The sequence below is a fragment of the Poecilia reticulata genome, chromosome 13, assembly GCF_904066995.2.
Source record: "Poecilia reticulata chromosome 13, P_reticulata-male-v2, whole genome shotgun sequence".
NCBI classification, from domain to species: domain Eukaryota; kingdom Metazoa; phylum Chordata; class Actinopteri; order Cyprinodontiformes; family Poeciliidae; genus Poecilia; species Poecilia reticulata.
Window position 1 is genome coordinate 29,442,170 of NC_088842.1, and position 20,935 is coordinate 29,463,104.

At 37.8% G+C, this 20,935-nt stretch overlaps 2 protein-coding genes across 3 annotated transcripts in view; both read right to left on the bottom strand.

The window, feature by feature from the left end:
• The window catches only part of treh (trehalase (brush-border membrane glycoprotein)), an 86,640-nt gene extending 81,062 nt beyond the window's left edge, over positions 1 to 5,578 (bottom strand). For both annotated transcript variants that reach the window (XR_014090463.1, XM_008426435.3), the window contains exon 1: positions 5,476 to 5,578. Coding sequence is in view for 1 of the 2 variants with exons in the window: in XM_008426435.3 (XP_008424657.1) it covers positions 5,476 to 5,558 (83 nt within the window). In the remaining variant the exon portion in view is untranslated. The remainder of the gene's footprint in view (positions 1 to 5,475) is intronic.
• Positions 5,579 to 5,670: 92 nt separating this feature from the next.
• On the bottom strand, positions 5,671 to 20,307 carry ddx6 (DEAD (Asp-Glu-Ala-Asp) box helicase 6). Its single transcript, XM_008426433.2, has 14 exons — positions 20,155 to 20,307; positions 18,980 to 19,529; positions 18,419 to 18,482; positions 18,239 to 18,343; positions 17,204 to 17,333; positions 15,640 to 15,786; positions 14,885 to 14,979; positions 14,669 to 14,791; positions 14,430 to 14,558; positions 12,943 to 13,059; positions 11,488 to 11,551; positions 9,945 to 10,046; positions 9,061 to 9,244; positions 5,671 to 8,423 (listed from the first exon to the last, which is right to left on the bottom strand). Exons 2-13 carry the CDS (start codon positions 19,174 to 19,176, stop codon positions 9,069 to 9,071), a joined length of 1,449 nt encoding a protein of 482 aa, XP_008424655.1. The 5' UTR covers positions 19,177 to 19,529; positions 20,155 to 20,307; the 3' UTR covers positions 5,671 to 8,423; positions 9,061 to 9,068.
• Between the last annotated feature and the right edge of the window lie 628 nt (positions 20,308 to 20,935).

Sequence of the window (20,935 nt, forward strand, 5' to 3'; positions counted from 1 at the left end):
TGTCCCATAACTTTGCTCTGAAGCACCTGGACAGAAAACCGTAAGCCCTAGAGAAATTTTGAAAACATTTCACCGGAGCAGGCATGCGGTGCTATTTCCTGACCAACTTTCATACCAATAGCACAAGTTTTGCAGCCATGAGAGCGATTTCAAAATTATTTTTGGGTCAAAATTCCACTCTGTTCCTCACTCTAAAAAGCGGCAGTTGGTTTCAGTTACACTCTAGGGTTTCGGCAGTTGGAAATTTCGCTCGTTTTTCGCTTTTTACGTCGCCATCGTAACTCCGATCCCCAATAAAAGTAATAGCTCCCTTCTCGGGTACGAGCCGCACGTTTTGATACCACTTTTGTGGGTGGGCACGCAGCGGTACGAGCCGCATTAACGGTAATGGAAGAAGATGTTATAATAATAAACAGACATTCTATTGGGTGTAGAACAATAGGTGCCTGCCATGCAATGCATGGAGGCAGTACTGACTTGCTTCGCAAGTCAGTACTGCTCTCCTTATGCATTGCTATGGCATGCCCCTAACTAGAAAATTCCTGCAGAAATTTTAAAGGGGCATGCCAAAGTGTGCCCGTCGGCTTTGAGCCAGTGTTTTTATACTAAAAATTAGCATTAATGCTAAAGAAAGCTGCAACGTAGTCAATAACCTGTGGAGAGGCAGAAGCATGTAGAATAATCTGTACTTGTACCATTCATTATGTTAAAATTGATGCATATGCTAAAATTAGCCAATATGCTAATGTTAGCTCAAATGCTGGCAGTAGGATGTGGAGCAACACGACCATGTTGTTTTAATTTTACTACTCTATTCAGTATACTAAACATTTCTAATTAATGAGAAAATTAGGTAAAAGCTAACTTTAGGTAAAAGTGCTAGTGCACTAGTCATAGACAGTGAAATGCTAACTTTTGTACAAATGCTAATGACCTGCCTTGCTGAGCATCACCGCTCTTTTCCTACGAATCCTCTTCCGCTCTCTGTCAGGTTTGTGATCTGTAGCATCGCAGGCGCTGCGTCTGTGCCGCTGGTTCCTTAAAGGAGCAGCGACGTTATTTTCTGTCCATAGACTTTTAATCAGCTATTTATTCTTATTTATGTCAGATTTTAACATGGGGGACATATGTGTAATGGTTATAGTCTTGAATCAGTAGTATAATGCTGAAAACACAAGCAGTTGTAAATACCAGAAAACCCTACAGTGCAGTCCTGGGGAGCTGCAGTTCCAGACACTCTGTTCTTCTGTTGCTATGGTAATTAATCCCCTGCAGCTGTGAGAGCCAAAGAGCGGGAAAATCCTCTTCAGACACAGTTTCTATACTTGGGAGACACCAGGCGTCAGTCTGAAGGACCCTGACAAAAAGCATAAGCCCTAGCAAATTTTTGTAAACATTGTACATGAGCAGGCATGTGTATCTATGTTATGACCAACTTTCAGACCAATAGGGCGATATTTATGCCTGTGAGGGGGATTTAAAAAGGGTTTTTGAGTCAGCCATAAACAGTCCTGTGTGTGTGTTTCATAGAGAAAGATTACTGATTCTGTGAGACACAAAATCTCAAATTTTTTAGTTTTTATTAATTTATGTAATCATTTTAACTCCAATCCCCAATAAAAGTAATAGCTCCCTTCTCGGGTACGAGCCGCACGTTTTGATACCACTTTTGTGGGTGGGCACACAGCGGTACGAGCCGCATTAACGGTGACGGAAGAATAAATATATAACTAGAAAATTCCTGCAGAAATTTTAAAGGGGCATGCCAAAGTGTGCCCGTCGGCTTTGACGCAGCGTTATGATGTTAAAAATTAGCATTAAGCAATCATGCTTAAGAAAGCTTCAGTGTGGTCAATAACCTGCGGGGAGTCAGAAGCATGTTTTCTTAAGCTGTACTCGTACGGTAGTATGAGCATTTTTGCTCATTTTAGTATGTTGCATAAGCTAAAATGAGCCAAAATGCTAACAATAGCATGAATGCTATTGGAGCATCAGTAGCATGTTGTCTGTCATTACTTGCGTCACACATGGCAGACCAATCCTTGCTCCGACCAAGCTTCCAACCAACAAAAAAACCTGACCTGTGTAACAGGTCACAAACACGAAAAAAGTCTTTTTAAATCCTGAAATTATTCAAATAAATTCTTCATAAACCCAATATATTACCCGGATAACAGTTTATATATTAACCTGATAACAGTTTATGACGGAGTATTTCCTTGCAAACGGCTACGTTTTTAGCCTTAGCTCTCTGCTAAAAGGAAAAGTACAACACGATGAAAATGTAAGAAAATAAAAACAAAACTCACCAAAACCGATGTAACTTAGTTCTCATTAAATCCCAGTCAGTTTTCGACCAGGTAATTTATGTTTTCTCAACTATATTAAGCGTTTCCGTTCATCACCGCTCTTTTCCTACGAATCCTCTTCTGCTCTCTGTCAGGTTTGTGATCTGTAGCATCACCCAGGCGCCGCGTCTGTGCCGCTGGTTCCTTAAAGGAGCAGCGACGTTATTTTCTGTCCACAGACTTTTAATCAACTATTTATTCTTATTTATGTCAGATTTTAACATGGGGGACATATGTGTAATGGTTATAGTCTTGAATCAGTAGTATAATGCTGAAAACACAAGAAGTTGTAAATACCAGTAAACCCTACAGTGCAGTCCTGGGTAGCTGCAGTTCCAGACACTGTGTTCTTCTGTTGCTATGGTAATTAATCCCCTGCAGCTGTGAGAGCCAAAGAGCGGGAAAATGCTCTTCAGACACAGTTTCTATACTTGGGAGACACCAGGCGTCAGTCTGAAGGACCCTGACAAAAAGCATAAGCCCTAGCAAATTTTTGTAAACATTGTACATGAGCAGGCATGTGTATCTATGTTATGACCAACTTTCAGATCAATAGGGCGATATTTATGCCTGTGAGGGGGATTTAAAAAGGGTTTTTGAGTCAGCCATAAACAGTCCTGTGTGTGTGTTTCATAGAGAAAGATTACTGATTCTGTGAGACACAAAATCTCAAATTTTTTCGTTTTTATTAATTTATGTAATCATTTTAACTCCAATCCCCAATAAAAGTAATAGCTCCCTTCTCGGGTACGAGCCGCACGTTTTGATACCACTTTTGTGGGTGGGTACGCAGCGGTACGAGCCGCATTAACGGTGACGGAAGAATAAATATATAATAATAATAATAAAGAGGCGTTCTATTGGGTGTAGAACAATAGGTGCCTGCCATGCAATGCATGGAGGCAGTACTGACTTGCTTCGCAAGTCAGTACTGCTCTCCTTATGCATTGCTATGGCATGCCCCTAATAATAATAATAAAGAGGCGTTCTATTGGGTGTAGAACAATAGGTGCCTGCCATGCAATGCATGGAGGCAGTACTGACTTGCTTCGCAAGTCAGTACTGCTCTCCTTATGCATTGCTATGGCATGCCCCTAATAAACAGACATTCTATTGGGTGTAGAACAATAGGTGCCTGCCATGCAATGCATGGAGGCAGTACTGACTTGCTTCGCAAGTCAGTACTGCTCTCCTTATGCATTGCTATGGCATGCCCCTAATAAAGAGACATTCTATTAGGTGTAGAGCAATAGGTGCCTGCCATGCAATGCATGGAGGCAGTACTGACTTGCTTCGCAAGTCAGTACTGCTCTCCTTATGCATTGCTATGGCATGCCCCTAATAATAAAGAGGCGTTCTATTAGGTGTAGAACAATAGGTGCCTGCCATGCAATGCATGGAGGCAGTACTGACTTGCTTCGCAAGTCAGTACTGCTCTCCTTATGCATTGCTATGGCATGCCCCTAATAATAATAAAGAGGCGTTCTATTGGGTGTAGAACAATAGGTGCCTGCCATGCAATGCATGGAGGCAGTACTGACTTGCTTCGCAAGTCAGTACTGCTCTCCTTATGCATTGCTATGGCATGCCCCTAAAAATGTCAAATAGATTAGCTTTATGACATTTTTACAGATAAGTCAAAGTAAACAATGGATTTGCAATTTACTTCTGCATTTACAACATAAAATACATGATGCTTGCAAATCCTTCTTGAGCCCATCAGCAGCTCGATTCTCTTGAATGCGTTTACCAATCACTGCAAATACTTTTTGCAGCAGTTCTAAATATACTGCTCAAAAAAATAAAGGGAACACTTAAGTGTTCACTTAAGTGTTTAAGTGTTCCCTGTATTTTTTTGAGCAGTGTATTTTAAGGTTTATGTTTTGTAAGCAAACACTTTTAATTTTCTCTTTTAATATCTACAGGCACTACATGCAACACTGACTTTAGACCAGGGGTGTCAAACTCCAGTCCTGAAGGGCCGCTGTCCTGCAGTTTTTAGATGTGCCACAGGTACAAAACACCTGAATCAAATGGCTTAATTACCTCCTCAGTTCTCCAGAGCCTTGATAATGACCTAATTATTCTATTCAGGTGTGGTGCAGCAGAGGCACTTCTAAAAGTTGCAGGACACCGGCCCTCGAGGCCTGGAGTTTGACACCCCTGCTTTAGACGCATTTTACACGTTTGTCTTGTAAAATAAACATGTTTCCACCACATCCTTCTACTGCTGAGTTGAGCAGCGGCCTGAAACACAAAGTCGGACTGAAATCATAACTGGTGTTGCTCCCAGTTTCCCAGTAGGAAATCTGGCTTCCGAAGGCATTCCAGTCGATTTTTCTAACTGGAAAGTCAGAATTTTCAACTTATTCGTATTTTTATCTAGTTTTGTGCCACCCCTTGGAAGACTCTGCCCTGGGCAACTGCCATATGAACATGAAAACCCAACAATAGGAGTCCAAATTTCTGACCAACTCTTTGCTGCAGTAATTTATGTAAAAGGAGCCCAGACCAGGAAATGAGTGCAGCCTGGTATTCCTGTATTTAAAGTTGTTTTTTTTTTATTTGCAATTCTGACAAAGTTTGCAAGTGACGGAAATGTTGATTTTAGTTATGCAAAGTTAATCAAAATTACAAACAAAAAAAAAAAAAGTTTACCCCCACACAATCGTTGACTTTATTCCATTTATTCAGATGCATATATGCCTTATGCTCCATTTATTGTTAGCTTTAAGTATTTTTACCTAAATGTACAGGTTTTACTACATTTCCACACAACTCCCAAGCTTGTAAAAAACATTTTTTCCCCAAAGTTATCAGAATGGACTTTGATGTGAAATTAAGAGCTGCAAATCATTAACAGAAACGAAGTTATTAGTAAACTTTCTATTGTTGCGCCATTAACAAGATCAAAGATTTTCCTAATAGTCTGATAAAATTTTAAGTAAATGAAAAAATCTAAAGCAATTTCCCTTGTTTTAAACAGAACATGAACTTTTAACCTTCAACACAGCCAACAGAACCAAATATAGTTTAACAAATGCTCGATTCTTTTTTCTTTAAGTTTAAATATCACTTTTAATGAACAAAAAGCTGGAGTTAAATTTGATTTTTAAGAAATTCTTACCTGTCGCATGGAGGCGGCAGTGAACATTTCACACAAATAAACAGAGTTATGAATAAAAAGCAGAAGACAACACGACTCTCCATTTTGAGGGATGAGTCCAAGTGGCAGATCGGCCTCCAGGTCTATTTATATACCTACCCCAAAGTGCGCCACACCGCCCTCTAGTGTCCGATCAACAAACTACACACCAGACGATAAATTTCAGTGAGTTTATTAATCCAAAACAAAACAAAAAACTTCGAATCCAATATTCAATATCCATGACTTCTTGAACATGTAAAATTTGCCTCACTGAAAACCGCCAATTACATCAAATTTAAAAAGAAAAAAAAATTTAACACAGGCTTTAATAAATTTACTTAAATTTGGAGACGTTAAGTTAAGGTGTACTCCATTTGAACACGCCATTAGAAAACAAATTGAAGGGGCAACTCTTAAATATTTTTATACCCGTTACCAAAACTTTGGATTTGTCTTTAGGTGCCCACTTGTCCCTCCCATTTTTAACCGATGCACTTCCGGTTGTGACGTTCTCTTGTCCGGCTTTGTGACCGTTGAGATAACAAACGAGTGCATCAGGGCAGCAAATGCGCCAAATTACCCACCCAATACTATTTTTGTAAAGAGACCTTAACGACAGAGACAATTTGGATTCAAAATTTATTAACTTTAGCCAGCGAATCCAGGGTAAGATGCTCTTGTCTCGGTCTTTAGGGTTCAAAATGGCGACCTGCGTCAGCGCGGCTAATGCCAACTGAAACATTTTAGCTTCGAGTCGGCAGCCGTTACTAACGGAAGGCAGCCAGGAAACAGACAGCTGCCGGGTGTCTGAACAATGGCATCCCTGTTCGCTCGGTAATGATTAGGTCGCTTTTGATTTTTCGTTTAATTTACCCCCCCTCCCCGAAAAAAAAAGAAAAATGGAGGTCCCTCCCCTCAGAATTAGCCAAATTAAAGCCAAATTTGCGACGATTTGTGGGCCTACAAAACCGAGAGAACAGGAATCAGAGCTCCAACCAATGAGAATGGAGCTTTAATTGGAGGAATAATTCTCATTGGTTGGAGCAGTTACGAGCATCTCACCAGAAATAGGGAAATTTGTTGCAAAAAACAAAGATTTTTATGTCAAACTGAGACCAAAACCCCACAATATATAGCAACGACAGGCTGAGCACAGACGCCACAGGCTCAGCAGTACAACTACTCTTTCAATTTTTTTCTTTTTAGGCCAATTAATCAGCAGTTCTGCACCGTAATATATTTATGTCATCAAAGATGTAAATAAAGCAGTCCAAGTCAGAGCAGATGGAAGAAACCACCTTTCTCTGTGTGATTTTAAGTGCAACTCAACCTGCTGAGGTTGTTTCGATTAAATTCCTGCTACATTTTAAATCAGATGGTTCATTTTGATGCATTTGGCGAACATAAAAAAAAAAAATACAAAAGAGGGGGATGGACAAAACAGCTTCTGCCCAACAGGAATTTATGTAGCCAAGCTTAAACATGGCATAAATCAACGTAACAGCTTCCCTTCAGAAAACAAAAACGGCCAATTAAGCTGCACTGCAGCAAGAAGCACGAGTATGCCACAGATTATTCCTCTTCAAAACACCAGCGATCGCTTTGACAAATCAGTTTTTGGAGGCGGTTTAACAAACCTGAGCTGGTGACACAAAAAGAAAAATGAGATAAAAGTCAATCTAAACACAGAAGTTAAGGGAAGCCATCTTGTTGACTGTGCTTGTTAACACTGGTAGCAGGAGAGAATAAGGGCGACATTTAAACACTAAGTGCACATTAAAGGAATTGCACCGTCAAATTTTTAGAGTAATAAAAAAAAAAATGCTGATTACCTCAAAAACATTTCATGAACACAGTCAAATAAATGTTTTTGCAAATTTTTTCTTCTCTAAAATTATAAATAAACTCCCGGGCCGAAGTTGCAGGACAAAGAAACTGGCAGTAAAGGGAAAAAGATCTCCAGTGCTAACGGGCAGCTTTCCAGTTCGCCAGCCAGTTACTATTACAATTTCTTTTTTAAAACAATCTTAAAATGAAAGTATGTACAGGAAGTGAAAGCTGAGCCCCGCATGTCGGCTTCGTGTCTCGCAAAGTAATGTACGACAAAAAAGAAAAGGAAAAGAAAGACGAAGGAACGCCACTGGAACAGGAATCCTCACAAATCGCGGTGTTTTGTTTTTTTCCCCCGTTTTCCACGCTGCTGCTGCTTTTTTTCCTCTTTTCTCTTGACTTTTAGTGTTCTGAAGCTGAAGACGAGCGGAAAGGAAAGGGGTCAGGGTCTCTTGGGAGAACGAGCTTCATCACAAGCAACCGAGCAGTCTGGTCGTCTCTTGTCGAAGAAGGGGAAAAAAACAACTAAATCCAGTCTGTGCTCTTTGAAAATCCAAGTTTGCCCTCATTTATCCGCCAGACCAAACCGGTTATGAATCCTCCTCATCTGGTCGGACGTCGACCGGAACCAATTCTCAATCAGGTGAGCATGAATATGGAGTGATTAAAGATGGCGGGGTTATTACTTCGGAACGTGTTGAAACTGCTCGTTAAGGCACTTGTTACAAATTGGTGAAGAGTTTTGAAGGTGAAGACGTGCAGAATGGAGGGCGTCCTTTCCGGGTCGGAGGTGGATGAGGGTCAGAGTCGTTCCGGTTGTTGTTTTTTATTTTTATTTTTGCGCCGACGTCGTTTCCGTTTTGGTCCCGTTCTTTCCTCCTGGCTCTTGCGTCTTCGGTACGTGGCGGAGCAGCGCGAGGCCTTTCAGTAAGGCCGGTGAGTTCTTCCAGAAAGTGTCCGTCTCCAAACGTGTTCCAGATGGCGGCATCCGAAAAAGAAACTGTACACGAAAAAACATAAAAAAAAAAAAAAAGAAAGAAAAAGAATCCAAGACAAGCAGGGGGTGGAGAAGGGTTTGGAGGAGAGCAGTGGCCGATCTGTAGGAGACAGATTACAATCAAGTCAGACAGGAAATCAGAAAATAAATATTTTTTATAAAATGTAGCAACTTTCAAAAATATTCACATTGTTCCCATTCCAACTAGGAATGCACCGATCCACTTTTTTCCCCTTCTGATGCCGATATCTGAGGTTTAGTATAGGCTAATATCGATCCGATACAGAAAATCGGCTGAATTCACTTAAACGTGTCAATTTAAGAAATTAATTTTTTAATAGAAAGTTTTAGAATTGGGATTTTTTTTTTTTTTAATTGAAATTAGTTTTTCTAAACTGCAGTGGAAACAACCGGATGATGCAAAATCATGACAACAGGAAGTAGGTGAAGCATCACGGTGCTGCATGTTTTTAATGACGTGAACAAACTTATTCATGTATGATTTAAATTGTGTTTATTGAATGGAAACAACGCAATTGCAAAATTAGTGAAATTGCCCAACATTAGCAGAATATTGACAAAGTTTTGCGCATAGTTGTAATAAAAATGCAGCTACTGCCACCAATATCCAAAACCAATATCGGATTGGTGCGTCTCTAGTTTAGAGGGCCACATAAAAAGCTCTGGTGGGCCACATCTGGCCCCCGAGCCTTCAGTTTGGCACACGTTTGCTGTACCTGCAGGCTCACTGCTTGACCTCTTCGCCGCTCTCGCTGTGGTACTCGGCCACGTACAGGCTCTTGTCGATGATGCCGGGGATGGGCTTGATCTCCGTCCCCAGCTGCTCCTCGATCGCCTTCAGGTTGAAGCGGTCGTCGTACGTGATGAGGTTGATGGCCAAACCAAGATGGCCGAAGCGTCCTGGGAATCAATCACACGGTTCACACGCTCAAGCATTTTCAAGGCAAGTTTTCCAACAACACTGGAGATAATAATAGCACAAACTAACTAAAGACGAAGTTTCATTTCATGACTCTATAATTTATCACTTAATAATGACTTGTGAAAGCATTTCACACAGCAGGAACAACTGAAATAAAGCAAAATTTTATTTTAAATCAAATTTATACACTTAACTGGTCTGTGAAGGAAAAGAAAACTAAAAGATTTAAAAAAATTTTAATAACATTTAACGAATATAGGCCAACTTTTATGTAATATTACATTGAAACAATGCAACTAAATTATGTAAATTACCTACTTATTCATGAACACAATATGCAAAACGTCACAAAATATTGCTATAAAATGTTCACCAAGTTCTCTAGTATTTAGCAAATGGAAATAATTTTTGTGATTCCAAGTGACCAAAAGCAGGAAAAGTTTAGTCAGATTTGACTTCAGACCGAGAAAAAAAATTATTCTGTGTGAGAAAATATCTGGTTTTAACTGTAAATCTTTTCCAAAGTTAGGCTTTTAAATGAGTGTTGAATTATACTTTATCACAAAACTGCATTTTGAATTTGAAGCATTTAAGGATTTTAAACACTGTAGGGATTTAAAGGCTTAAAGTTACTGAAACAACAACATTTACTCCAGGAATAATCTCTGCTGCTCTTACCAGATCTCCCAATGCGGTGAAGGTACGTCTCTCCCAGTTTAGGAAAATCAAAGTTTATCACAACATTCACAGCTTGAATGTCAATTCCTCTCGTGAAGAGGTCTGAGAAAAAAACCAAAATAATTAACTATGGAAAACCGTTTACTGAATGAAGCGCATCATAAACTGTAAAGGAATGCAGATTAAACATGATCCGATTCATGAAATGCATCATAAACAGGGAAGCAATTTGTTTTTGGTCGTTTTGTGAACCAACATGGCTGTATAAATATCTGACAGGAGCGACTGCAGATGGTAACATGATGTAGACCAAAATAAAAACCAATTGGTTAAATGGATACAATGGAGAATCTGAGCACTCGGCTTCTATGCGCCACAAATCTGGAACAAACTTCCAGAAAACTGTCAAACAGCCGAAACACTGAGGTCCTTTAAATCTGGACTGAAAACCCAAATGTTTAAAGTTGTTGTTGGACGATAATAAATGAAACCTCGACGATGATGGCAGTTATCAAAATGTAATGTTTCCTTCTGCATGATTTCTTTTATATCTTTGTGTTTTTATGATTTAAAGCTCTTTAAACTGCCTTGTTGCTGAAATGTGCTACACATTTTAACTTTATTCATAATTTGGAACAGTGGAAATTGTGTAAAAATTAGATGTGTAAATGTAGAAATTGGGATATATTTGGATAATTTTATAAGCCCCGTCTCCTTCATATTTGTTTTCAAATAGGTTATGACTGATTCTTTTTTTTTCTATCGTTTTCATTTTTGCAGGTATTTTACTTGTCCAAAATAAATAGATTTCATAAAATTTTTGGACAGTGACATTTTCAATTGTTAGGGTAACTTAAATGATTGTAGATATAGATTAAGTAAAAAAAAGAAAACATATTCCACAGTGTGTGTGGTTTTCATCTAACATTTTCTTCTGATGCAGTTCAGAGTCAGATGGAAAGAGATTTGTAACTTTTGTTTCAGAGCATTTAGCTCCCAATAACATGTTTCAGAGCATTTAGCTCATGAAACATGAGTCAAACTCGAGGCCCGGGGGCCAAATCCGGTCCGCCGCAGCTCTTTATGTGGCCAAAAAGTGACGTCCAAACCTCTTGGCAAATAATTTCAGCATTTGCAGCAGAAAACTGCAGGATGAAATCCAGGCAGACAATTACTGCCTGCATGAAGCCACGTTTATAAAAACATGAGATTTACTCATGACACCACAAACTAGTGGAAAGAGGAAATAATCTGAAGCAGCAGCCATCATCCCAAACACCGTGCACAGGAAATGACAAGGTGCATGATGGGTAATTACCAAAATGTTCAGACAAACACTGCAGACATTTGAGTGTTAAGCAGGCAGAATAGATGTAGAGAAACATCAGAACCACTTTTCAAACTGCAGCAGCTGATCAAACGGTTAAAACTAAATGAAATGTGATCCCGGGTTCTGAATGAGACTGAAGCAGCTTTAAAATGTAGAAACCACCAGTCAGACGAGACGTTTACACATTGAAGCATCAGCAGCTGCATCACTCACCAGTGCAGACCAGGTTTCGGCACAGCCCGTTTCTAAAGTCATGGAAAACACGGTTGCGATGTTCCTGAGAAATAAAAACAAAGAATCACTTCAACTGCAGACTCAGAAAGTTAAATCAGTTGAAGCAACCAGACTTTGTTTTACAGTGTCTTTTCAACAACTGGAATCATTTGAACCATAGGTGAATCGATCAGTTTTCCGGTCGATAATTTAAAGCCTGATTTTGATTCTTTTGTCTGAAAAGTCACTAAATATTTGCCAACAATGGGCTGGTAGGAAATATCACCATGTCAGTACTAAAGGCCTCCCTTAAAGGGACAGTTCTGATTTTTCAGTCCAGCAGTTTTGTGGCACATGGAGAGCTGCAATCCAATTGAGTATTTTTCTCAAATTACATTTCATCAATTAAAACACCAGAAACCAAACATTTCATTATATCCACTATGCTTTCATAAGATATTAAGTTAGATGCCATCAGCTAACTAAAGCTACGCTACTTAGCTGGCTGCTGCCAGGTCCCTTAAAGCAACTAAGGCTCTGTATTTATCATATTGATCATCATTATTGTTAGAATTATGATCTATGATCGTCTTGGAACATTTCTATTAATGTTGTAAAAAGGAAAAGAATTATTGGAAAAGTTATTTTTACAATTTTCTCCACTTTGTTTCATGACAGAATCAATAAATATGAAAAAAATATGATGAAATGCAGACACTGTGTGCCGTTTATCAATATAAATCACTTGTTTTTAATCATTTTTATTGTTATATATAACTACATACAGTCGATTATAGTAGCAACTCTTGCATTGTGTGAATGAGAAAACCCAACAGCATCAACTTGGCATTCTCTTGCTAAAGTCCAGACTGTTCAGATATAATAAGAGCGATGGATTTCCCTGATATGAACATTTTCAGTTTGAGATGCTTTAGATATCTAAACCTTCTGGATATGGGAAAAACAGCTAATCTTACCAAGTATTTTTGGTCTAGTTTCTAGTGTAAATATCTTATTACATGTAAATTAGGACAAAACTAACTTATAAGTAACTTTTCAGCAAAATGTAGGAGCTCGTTTTAAGTAACTAATTCCTTAATATTGATGAAAATGTAATAATCCATTGGCAGATTATTTCCAGTGTCAGTTTTCCATAATTAAGGGATTATTTATTTGAAACAAGCTCATTTCTGCTAATAAGAAGTTACTTACAGGTTAGTTTTGTCTTATTTCAAGTGTACTAAAAACTAAAACGTACTTTGCAATATTTGGTGTTTATTATCTTTATGCGACTACATTTAAAAATATGACCTGTCCCTTTAAGGCCCTGCTGTCATGGCTGTTATCTGACAACATGAAGATTTATAGGAAATCATTGTTTCCTTTGGAGCAGGAGCTCAGGTTGTGCAACAGTAAAATGTGATAAGAGGACAGTAAAAGTCGTTTCCAGCTGACCTGTCTCATCTTGGCATGAATGTAGAAACATGAATAACCAAGCTGGGAAATCTTCTTGGCAAGAAGCTCCACTCTCTGAGAGGAGTTACAGAAGATTATCGACTGGTTGATCTGGAGCTGAAGGCCAAACAGAAACAAAGTAGATCAGAGTGTGGACAATGCAGAACGCCATAAAGTCATGAAACATGAGTCAAACTCGAGGCCCGGGGGCCAAATCCGGCCCGCCGCAGCTCTTTATGTGGCCAAAAAGTGACATCCAAACCCCTTGGCATGGAGGCCAAACATTTCAAGTTGCAATTTTTGTACTCCCCCCCCCCCAATTATCAAAAAAAACTTTTTTTGCTTAATAAACCTGAGAACACAATATTTTAATGAAATACGCAAAGATATCTGTAGCTCTTTGTAGATTTAAAATAATAATAAAAAGTCAAACCATATACTAAATTTTGAAATTTTTTTCTAGATTTTTTTATTCATCTTTTTTTGCCACAAGAACAGTCCATGACCAACTCTCGTTTTATTTTAAGGGCCTATTAAATGGTCGTATCCAGGTCTGTATTTTATTAAAACCCACTGGATGTTTTTGGTCCTTGTTACAAACTGAATTAAAAGCCAAACCCTGGATGAATACTTTGTGTTGCACGTTACATTTTAAGATTTTAATTGAATCATTTTTGAACAGCCTGGCATCAGTGAAAATTTCACCAACATTGATTTTAAATGCGGATCCGAATTTAATGCCAATTTTAGGCTGTTGAACTGATCGAGGGCCACAAATGGCCCCAAAACAATCATGAAACCCTGGAGGGACTGAAAAGATGTTCAATACTTACTTTTAAAAAACGCTGATATTTTTTATTTATTGATATTTTAACAGTTTATTGGGTTTTATCAATACATTCTGGCACAACCAGAAGATTAATCTGATTTTTGATTTGGCCCAAAATTAAACTTGGTTTGACGCCCCTGGACTCCAACGGGTCATAAACAGAACCGTAAAAATGACATTGTGCTTAAATATTTTATCAATCCAATCAGTTTCTATCCGTTTTCAATCAATCAGTCCCTCTGATTTCTTGCAAATTATCATGGAAATTCACGCAAAAATCAACAAATCCCTGCACTTTTTTGCATTAATATGTAATTGAGAGTTTATCGCAGCTTTTTGGCAAAAATGGTGAAAAACATTGGCTCCAAGCGACTGTTTACTCCCACCTGCAGGTGGCAGTATTTCTACTAAACAGCTGCCTCACTTGATGCTATAATCTATAATAAAAAGTCGCATTTACCAGGAGGAGCGCACATATTTATAAATTACTACCACAAACCTTGATGTTTTTAAAAGTCCTAATGGCAAAACCCCAGAGGGACTGAAAAGATGTTCAATATTTAACATTAAGAGTTCATATTTTTACGGCTCGTCAGGTTTAATCAATACATTCTGGCACAATAAGAACATTTATGACCTTGATTTGGCCCAAACTTACCCTGGAGAACAAGGTGTTGAGGCAATGGACCTTTTGCCTTTCTGTTACATAAGCATAATACTGAGTCACTCCCTTCAGCGTTAGCTCCTCCATTAGGTTGATCTCATAAGGTTTTTGCAAATGTGCGTTCTGTAACGGGATAAAAAACACATTTAGATGATTCTAGAAGCTTTAGACAATATATATATAATATATATATATATATATGTGAATAAATGTAATTTTTTTTTTCTCTGTACCATAAACTTCTGCACGCTGAGCGGAAAAGTGGCGGAGTAAAGTAAAATCTGCCTCTGCTTGGGCAGGAAGCCCAGCATCTCCTCCATCATGACCACAAAGTCCTGAGACAGGAGCTTGTCGGCCTTAAGGCAGAGAAAACATTTTGTTTTCACCCCGATACACGGATTTACTCAGAAAAACAAACCAACAGATATTCAACACCAAAAATGACTCACTTCATCCAGAACAACCATCTGAACCTGATTGACTTTGGCCACTCCTTTTTTGATTAGGTCTAAAATCCTCCCTGGTGTCGCAATAACCACATGTACTGGAAGACAAAAATTGTGAGGGGGGGATCAGATCAGATATTTGTGACGATGTGCAGATCTATTCAGTCTAATTCTATGCTTTGTGTTCTGAGAAACATCACATTTTAAAATATTTACTTTCTAGTAAATAATATTTACTATATTTAGATTTTCAAAATGCACTTTCTGAATTATTTAAGGTTCATTGGAGCTTATTTTAATGTCAGTTTTTATCATTTTACATTAGATTGCACTAAGTACATTAAAGTTGCGTTTTTTTCTTTTTTAGCTGAATTTAGTTTATTTTTGATCGATTATTTTTGATTTTATATATAAAAAACTTCAATAAATGTATTGTTAAAACAAAAAAACTAGGTGTTTTTGATGTTTGAGCTTGTGAAGCTGTTGGTGTTTTTCAGTGAAATGAACTGGTGCAGAATCATCACATGAATCTGTAATTCAGCACATTTATGTTTAAAATAAAGAAACTTTTAAAGCAAATTATTGGCTCAGATGATGGGAAGTGAAAGAAAATGGATCGGTGCATTTCTTAAATAACTTGAACAGCATTTCTCACCTCTGCAGGTGAGAAATGTTTTTATAACTTCAGGTAAAAGCTCAGCAAGTTTCTTTAGGTGCAGCTTTATAAAATCTCACCCTGGTGGGAACTGGATGCTCACCCGTTTCGTCGAGCCTCATGATGTCGTCGCGGAGGTTCGTCCCCCCTGTGGTCGCCATGACCTTCACGCCGCCCATGTGTTTACTGACCTGGATGCATATTTGGCTGACCTGCAGTGCCAGTTCTCTGGTGGGCACGATGACCAAAGCTGCAAATAAAGATCATATTAAAACACAAACTGAGCTGAGATTAATTTACCGTCATGTTTCTATTAGAACTGCAGAGTCAAAAACAAAAGTTTCAGAGTGGGAACAAACATCTAGTCCTTTGGATTTCTCACTTTATTTATATTTTACGCCTCAACATCGGAGTAAATTAGGCTAGGTATTATTTTAATTGCTTACATCCTTGTGTGAATACATTTACAGTTCAATTAAGCCGAGAAAGGCACCAAGAAATCTGCTGATGTCTAAAGTTGTCAAATTCACAGCTTGATTGGAGACGATTATGTCAAAAAGCTTTTAAAATTTTACACCAGAAAGATTTGGAATATAAATATGAAATCTGCAAGTTTTATAATGTTAAACATAATTACTTGTCAACTTTATTATTCTGGCTTTAAAATGCTTTACAGAGACAGGGCTCCCATTAAACTGCAAAAACAAAATCTTACCAAGTATGTTTGTCTTGTTTATAGTGCAAATAAATCAGTAAAGTTTAAATAAGAACATTAATTTATAAGTAACCTTTTAGCAACATAGAGCTTTTTCAAGTCTTGATTGTAGATTTAAAAAGAATACTGGTTCCACTGTCAGATTATTTCACTATAATGAGACATTTTCCCATTGTTGTAAGATAAATAATCTGTCAGTGGAACTTTTTAATCAATATTAAGGAATGATTTACATCAAAAAAGCTCCAATTTCTTGCTGAAAAGTTACTTGTAAGTTAGTACACTTGAAATAAGACAAAGCTGACATATTTGCACGAGAAACAAGACAAAGATATTTTGTAAGGTTTGGCGTTTATAAGCAATGATTGGTAAGAAGAGAACGGTGAGAAGAATAATGCAAATGCAACTAATCAACTAAAATTCAAAGCCTAGAAACAAAAAACAGATTGGACGTTCGTCACAAAAATTTAATCATAGGCTAAATCTGCAAAACAATTCTCTTTGCTCACAGAAGAGAGTTTATGTGGGTCTTATTTTGCTTTAATTAAAGCTTCTGGAGATTAACATGCAGCTATTTTTGCACCAAGTCTTTCTGAAGCAATCGGGGAATTCCTCATCCGTTTTCACATTTGCACAAAGCCTTTTTGTTCTTCAGTAATCATTACTTGGCATAAACTTGAGGCAAAACTCCAGATTTAACTCTTGATGTAGTTGAAGATTTTTCCATCTCTAAAATTTAAGTACCAATAACGTCAACTTTACATTCCCCAAAATTAAAAAAGGAAAATTTTTTATTTTTTGTGCATAAAATTAACGTCTCCAGTAGCAGTAAATCTAATTTGAACTCTCATGTTTTAAAGTGGCTCTGTCCTGGATGCGGTTTCATTCCTCTGTTCTCGCCATGTGAACCTGCAGCAGCAGCAGCAGCTAAATGAGCAGAAACCAGACCGACCCTGTAAACAGTCTCTCTTCAGGTCGATGCGTTCCAGCAGGGGAATGAGGTAGGCTCCACTCTTTCCTGTGCCGTTCTTGGCTCGGGCCAAAATATCCCTGCCCGACAGTGCAATGGGAATGCTTTCCTCCTGCACAAGAACAAAACACGTCTCCTGTTCATGTACAAAACATCTTCAACCGGTAAAGCTTCATATCAATTTCAAGCAGAAACCAAATTAATTTCCCTCCACAAACAGATTATCGCAGTATCTCCAGTCTTTTCCTGTCATCATGTTTAAATCATTATTATTCTCAATCACTCTTTAAAACGGACATTAAAGTTAAAATTGACTCACTTTCAAAATGTAAATCCACTCAGATCTGAGTTTTAACATGAGAAACAGTTTAACGGTTAAAATGTTTCCAGCTGAATCAATGGGAGAGAAAACGGAAAGGCAACAGCAGGACAAGATAAAAATAACTCGTCTTCAAATGTAAGAGTTCACTTTCTACTAAACCCAGTCCAGACTGGTTCGATCTAAACCCACAGATATCCACCGAGATCAACGCAGCAGCAGCTCACCCAGATTACAACAGATTATATTATGTGTCAAGATATGAGCTAATTTAAGAGTTTATTAAGGAAAATAGTCACTTCTCATGAACATTTTACTACAAACATTTGATACGTTTTGACTGGTGCAATGAGTGGTTCATTACTGTAGACATGTACTTTACAAGAAAAATAAAGTTTAAGTAGTTATTGCACTAAATGATCATTTTGTTTAAGCAATATAATGATAATGGCATAATAACTTAGGAACACATTCTCAGATCAAACATTTAACACTGGAACTGGAAGACATTTTAAATATAAAAAAAATGAATTATGTATTTCAAAGAAATATCTAGTAGAGACAAACACCAGACTGAAGACTTTTGCCATTCAGTTTTTGGTAGAAATAAATAAACAATAAATCACAGAGATGACTGAATTATTGTTAGCTGATTTACTGCGACAGGCCAAAGTTTGAGAACCAGTTTGAGGCTGTACCTGAATTGGAGATGGCTTTTCCCAGCCCATCTCAAAGATTCCCATAAGTAGCTCCCTCTTTAGGCAATAATCTTCAAACTCATTGCCTTTAGTTGCAGTCACATCCTGCAATCACAAAATATCTCATTAGTAGGATTACAGGATGTATAAATATGTAATTCACATTTTATTTCTACTTACCGAAGTTTTGATCCTCGTGTCCTTTGGGGGCAATTTCAAATTCTTCTTCCAGTCGTCTCCAGGCCTGAGTGGGTAAAGAAAAACATTTACAGTAGAAAAAGAGACCAAAATTCAAGGAAATCATAAATAGGAAGAGGGTCAACATTAAAGATGCATTCATGAAGATTATGATTCTCAGGACTGATTCCAACAGATTCTCTGCAGGATTCTTACACAGATGAGTCAACTACCAAAGCATCTGCCTTCAGTATTTATCCTGATATTATCCACCTTAAAATGCATAGTTGAACATGATTTTATCCTGAAATCTAATATCATTTTTCAGCATTTGTCCCACTGATCTGACTGAATCAAGTTGAAAAAACTGGTAGAATCCAATATTTTGGAATAAATCAAGTGGAAAAACTGATATAATCCAATACTATGGCACCCATCAAGTGAAAACATTGGTAGAATGCAATGTACTAGAACGAATCAAGGGGGAAAAAAAGGCAGAATCCATTATTTCGCTGATTTATTGGGGCATCTTTGATAAATTATTTCTTCGGTGGCAGGACTTACTTGATAACAGCGTTTGTTGGAGGGGCTGGCTGGGAATTGCCGTTGATTGTGCCTTTTATCATCTGGTTTAACTGTGGAGGTTGAGGACCTCCTCCACCACCACCTGGTGCCCCTGCAGGTTTCACCGAGCTCCTCAGCTGTCCGTTCTGGTTCGACAAGCCCAAAATCACTGGGTTCTCTGTCCTGGTGGTGCTCATGTCCACTTATTTTTATTTTACTCCAATACCAATTAAATCTTTAACAGTCTCTAAACAAACCGAGTCCACTTCTCTGGGACTACTCAAACTAAAGATTGCCCTTGGCTTTTCAATAAATCAAATTACTCATCAAAACTAATGGGGCATCAAGTGTCAAGAAATGAACTCGTCCTTTCGAATTTACTAAGACTTCTGAGCATGAAAATTAAATAAGGGCTTGGCATAGGGTTAATCGGCCAACTTTATCTGGAAATCAACACGCCAGGAAGGCTTAGTTAGCTTTTAAACGTTGGCTCAGTTAGCCATCCCGTTAGCTTAACCGGGCCTCTGTGTCCTTTCAAGTCTGTCCAACCCTGAAATATAAAAAACACAGAACACTTGAATAAAAACAGGGGTCAGTTAAATAAATCATTCACAATATTTATCCTTAAAAAATGCATTTTTAATCGTAAGAAGCGCTAGCTAGGAGTTGGCCTAAAGTCAAAAGTTAGCCGACCCTGCGGTGACCGTTGCTAAATGCTAACAGCAAGGTAAAGCGTCACGGTGAAACAAATTTGCCATCTTAAACATATTTATTGTTTCACATATACGCACGTGTATTCAAAAGAATAAGATAACTTCTTCCCAGTTTTATCCAGCTTGTTAAACCAACGTCAAATGGGGCTAGTTACCTTAGAGCTAGCGAATGAAGCTAAAGGTTTGCGCCAGCAATGAGGATTCCGTATTCAAATATACTCCAGAAAGCTAATACACGACTTACATTTTCTGGTCTGTGTTTTAGCGTTAAATCGTCTAGAACAATATTATTAACAGTCCCAATTATTCGCTTGCCTATTAGTGACAAGTCTGGGCAACTACGAGCTAACTGGCTAATGGAGGCGAATTAACGTTCACCATTAAAGGTAAAAGCCGTCAGAAAACGCCAACAGTCGAATACATGTCATTACTTTGCCTCGGGTTGAATACAAACGCAGTTACCTTGGATAACAGAAATAAAGCGGTCCGGTTTGCGGTTTTTTGTACAGTGTACTGGATTTTTTTAGCTGACTACGAGAGAGTCTTGTCAAACAAGGATTCAAGATGGCTCCCAGCCGTATTTGAAGCCGTCCGCAGCCAACAAATCAGCTGATTCCATTTCAAATCAACAAATCAACATTTAAGGTTTCCTCACGAAGAAATGAGCCACAGATTAAAATGTCAACATCGCAACTGTGTAAGCGTTAAAGTGTTTATTATTTATTAAACAAAAGCTAAAATCGCAATTTTGCGTGTGTGTGTATTTTCATGCAAGTTTCATGAGCTTTTTATTGAAAGAAACTGATTTGGAAACATTTTCTATTGCCTGATTTTGTTATTTTTTTGTTACTTACATGAAATATTGTAATTTTTGTCCTCAAAAAATACACAAATTTCTACTGAACTTTATGTTTTGGTCTGTCTGATTCTTTGATTTTAAGTAATTTCTTGGATAGATACTTTTTACTCTAACCTGAGTGAAGTTTTCTGCTCTCCTGTGACATAAACGACAGATAAAAGGGAAACAAAATAGGGCTGCAACTAGCAATTATTTTAGTTATAAAGTATTTTAGCGATTATTCTAAAAAGAAAAAAATTGGCATATTTTGCAGATTTTTTTATAACCACTTCAGCTCTTTTTTAAAAAAGTATTATATGTAAATAAACACATAGTTAAATATTTATTTTAAAATAATGCTTATATGTACTAACCTTAGTACTAGTACATAATAACACCCGATTT

Bases quoted from the DNA above. Each gene is read 5' to 3' on its own strand.
- ddx6 (XM_008426433.2), bottom strand. From the start codon at position 19,176: ATGAGCACCACCAGGACAGAGAACCCAGTGATTTTGGGCTTGTCGAAC. The intron at 18,344-18,418 runs GTAAGTAGAAAT...TTGTGATTGCAG, and splicing joins ACACGAGGATCAAAACTTCG to GATGTGACTGCAACTAAAGG. The intron at 14,559-14,668 runs GTACAGAGAAAA...ATCCCGTTACAG, and splicing joins TCAGCGTGCAGAAGTTTATG to AACGCACATTTGCAAAAACC.